Source organism: Elephantulus edwardii, unplaced genomic scaffold (assembly GCF_000299155.1).
Source record: "Elephantulus edwardii isolate Elephantulus edwardi_28Jun2011 unplaced genomic scaffold, EleEdw1.0 scaffold00227, whole genome shotgun sequence".
In the NCBI taxonomy this organism is placed as follows: domain Eukaryota; kingdom Metazoa; phylum Chordata; class Mammalia; order Macroscelidea; family Macroscelididae; genus Elephantulus; species Elephantulus edwardii.
The window spans coordinates 943,890-946,795 of record NW_006399977.1 but is presented as its reverse complement, the minus strand read 5'-3'; the positions used below and the strand labels follow the sequence as shown (position 1 = coordinate 946,795).

The following is a 2,906-nucleotide window of genomic DNA, read 5'->3' as shown; positions in this document are numbered from 1 at the left end:
CTATGAGGCGCAGGCGACTCGACGGCACATAACAACAACAACAACATGCAATTTTACTGTAGTCCTAGCTAACATCCCTGAATTTAATATAATTCTTTTGAAAGACCAATAAAAAACAAATAAACCACCAATGTCTAACAAAACAAAAAAAATTTTATAACAGATAAGGATGTGTTGATAGGAGAAGGATTATAAAGGAATACACTGACTCTATAAGAATGAATGAGACAAGAGAACAGAAACATTGATAAACAGATAAAGAGGAACTTAATCTATATAATTTTAAAACACATTACAAAGCTAAGTAAAGTATCTATCTCCTTGCCTTTGAAACTACTTAATAAGTTTCATATGGGAAGGGACAAAAATTAAGTTTTAGTCATCATTGTATCCTAAATACCGTCACAAGTAATTAGCATACAATGTAACACCTAATAATTATTTGGAAAATGATTACACGAATAAATAATTGTTAAAAGTGAAAAAAAAAATCACACTAGCTTCGGATTATTTGCCTTGTTCTTGTGAAAGAACATCAATTGAGAATTTCTACTTCCATTGTTTATGTTCACATTAGCTTTGAAATAAGTAAAGGAATGTTATATTTTGGAGAAAGATCAATAATGAGACAGTAATTCAATAAACATTTAGTGAGTATGCTACCAATTATCAGGCTCTCAGGGGCTATTTACAATGAAAGATTTGAAAAGAATATGCTATACGTATATAGATATTATGGAAAAACTTCTGGTAGGGGTTCAGAAAAAAGTATCACAGTAGAGGCAACATTTAAGGTCAATCTTAATGAACAAAAAAAGAGCATAGCAGATGTGCAATGGAGAAAGCCATTCCAAACAGACGGAAATACTTTCACAAAGGAACAGTGTGAGAATATGCAAATAGTATAAGATTTTAGAAATGTGGATTAATGTTGCAAAGAGTGAAGATAAAGATAGAAAATAAAAAATACCAAATAGATAAATGTTATTAAACTTGTTTGTATACAAACTCTACCAAATGTGTGTATACAAATCATTTGTTTACATACTGTCTTTTTAAAATGGCTTCATTTCAGTTGTGAACTGTGAATCCTTAAAACATTGTGTAATACTGTATAAGTACCATGATATTTTGAAGGTAAGAGATTTGGGTAGAAATATTTAATAAGGAAAACATTCTAGATTGATGATTACAATAGAATATATGGGGGTTTTTTTTGTTTTGTTCTTTTCTTTAATCCAAAAAATACATTTTAAGCTTATGGGCTATAAGGTACTTTATGCCCTCTGCAAAATTAATTTTAAAGGCTAAAAGAATTAAAACTACATGTTAAGTTGAAAGTATCTCTAAGACTTATAATGTAAATATTAACTTTTAAAAAAGCTTCTCATTGAGCAAAAAAGAAAAACTCACCTTCCTCTGGTAAATAGCAATCCAGTCTGTTGTGGCAAACCACTTGTGAGTTTTTATATCACTCACACCATTCTTTAGATTTCCAAACCGCTTGGTCAAATCCACCTGGAGTAGGTTTCTTAGAAGATCCTTAAGATCAGAACTGAAGTGGGACGGGAATCGCACCTGCACAAACATAAATGTACCATTGGTAGAATGCAGAACCAAGATTTTTTTTTCCTTGTGATATTTTATTGTTTTGATTTCTGATGGCTTTTTTTTAAAAAAAGGTAAGTAGTTCATTACATATATAAAAATATGTACTGATGATTTTCAAACACTATTAACTACACAGCATAGTCCCCACAATAGTCTTAAAAGTAGAAAAGCATTTGGGAGGATGAAGGAATGCTGTTTTCTCTGAGTCTTGTTTTGATCATGAATTTCCTTTAAGAAATGGAAACTCTTTCCAGAAAAATACACCCACAAATCACATTTTTCCACCTCTGTCCAAAGGCCCAACCATCTTCAAGAGGGAATCTCTTGCCCCTGCATTATAAATCTCTATTTTAGAGATAATGAAGTAATCTCATAATTTAAAGTTGAGCAAGCATCATGTGAAAGATTATTAAGTGCACATTTTGAAAAGCAATCTATCACAAAGGAAGTCTAAAAATGATGGTAAAAGTCCACAGTGTTTCTCACAGCATAGAATACTGGTTTCCATTTGTCAGTAGGTGACTTTTAAACAGAGTTCTGCATTATGCAGCAGTTATTTAAATTGGTTTAAAAGCAGTTTTCCACAATCTCAGTTTGAGACATGGGGTTCTAATGAATCTGAATCCACTTGATGGTGGCAGTGTTTGTTGTTGTTGCTTAATTACAAAGAGTTTATAATTAGTTGGCTGACCTCCTTTCTGGAAAAAAAACCCAAACACAAAACAACTAAAACAAACAAACATTAAAAAACCCAAACAAACCAAACAAAAAATGCCTACATAGTTAAAAGATGTTATCTGTTAGACAATCAATGAAATGAAAATATAATTGATAAGAGACCTAGGTTCTTCTTTTCTTATTTTTGTCAAACCTGACTGTGAGTTCACACTCTTTCATTTTGAAATCTATTGTTGTTATGTACCATTGAGTGGGAACTGACACAGAGCGACTCCAGCTGATTTCAAGAGAGAGTAAATTGTATGGGAGGACATTACCCATTTCCTTGTCCCGTGGAGCATCTGGTGGAGTCAAACTGCTTGCCTTTGGGATTACAGCACAGCTTACCCCTAGAGCTCTCTTTTGAAATGTTGTTGTTGTTGTTGTTATGTGCCATTGAGTCGTTTGCGACTCATAGCGACCCTATGTACAACAGCCCTAAACCGTGCTCTATTCTGTGCCAGTCTCATTACCTCTGAGACGCCCATCCCGAGTACCCCAGTCACTGAATCAATCCACCTCATAGAGGGCCTTCCCCTCCTGCGCTGTCCCTCCACTCTACCCAGCATGATGTCCCT

General features: G+C 33.7%; 1 protein-coding gene across 1 annotated transcript in view; it reads right to left on the bottom strand.

Moving 5' to 3' along the window:
- Window positions 1–1,277: 1,277 nt before the first annotated feature.
- The window catches only part of LOC102860184 (cAMP-dependent protein kinase catalytic subunit beta-like), a 176,056-nt gene continuing 174,427 nt past the window's right edge, over window positions 1,278–2,906 (bottom strand). The window contains exons 9-10 of the mRNA XM_006898372.1: window positions 1,414–1,578; window positions 1,278–1,286 (exon numbers count right to left, since the gene is read on the bottom strand). Coding sequence (XP_006898434.1) covers window positions 1,278–1,286; window positions 1,414–1,578 — 174 coding nt within the window. The remainder of the gene's footprint in view (window positions 1,287–1,413; window positions 1,579–2,906) is intronic.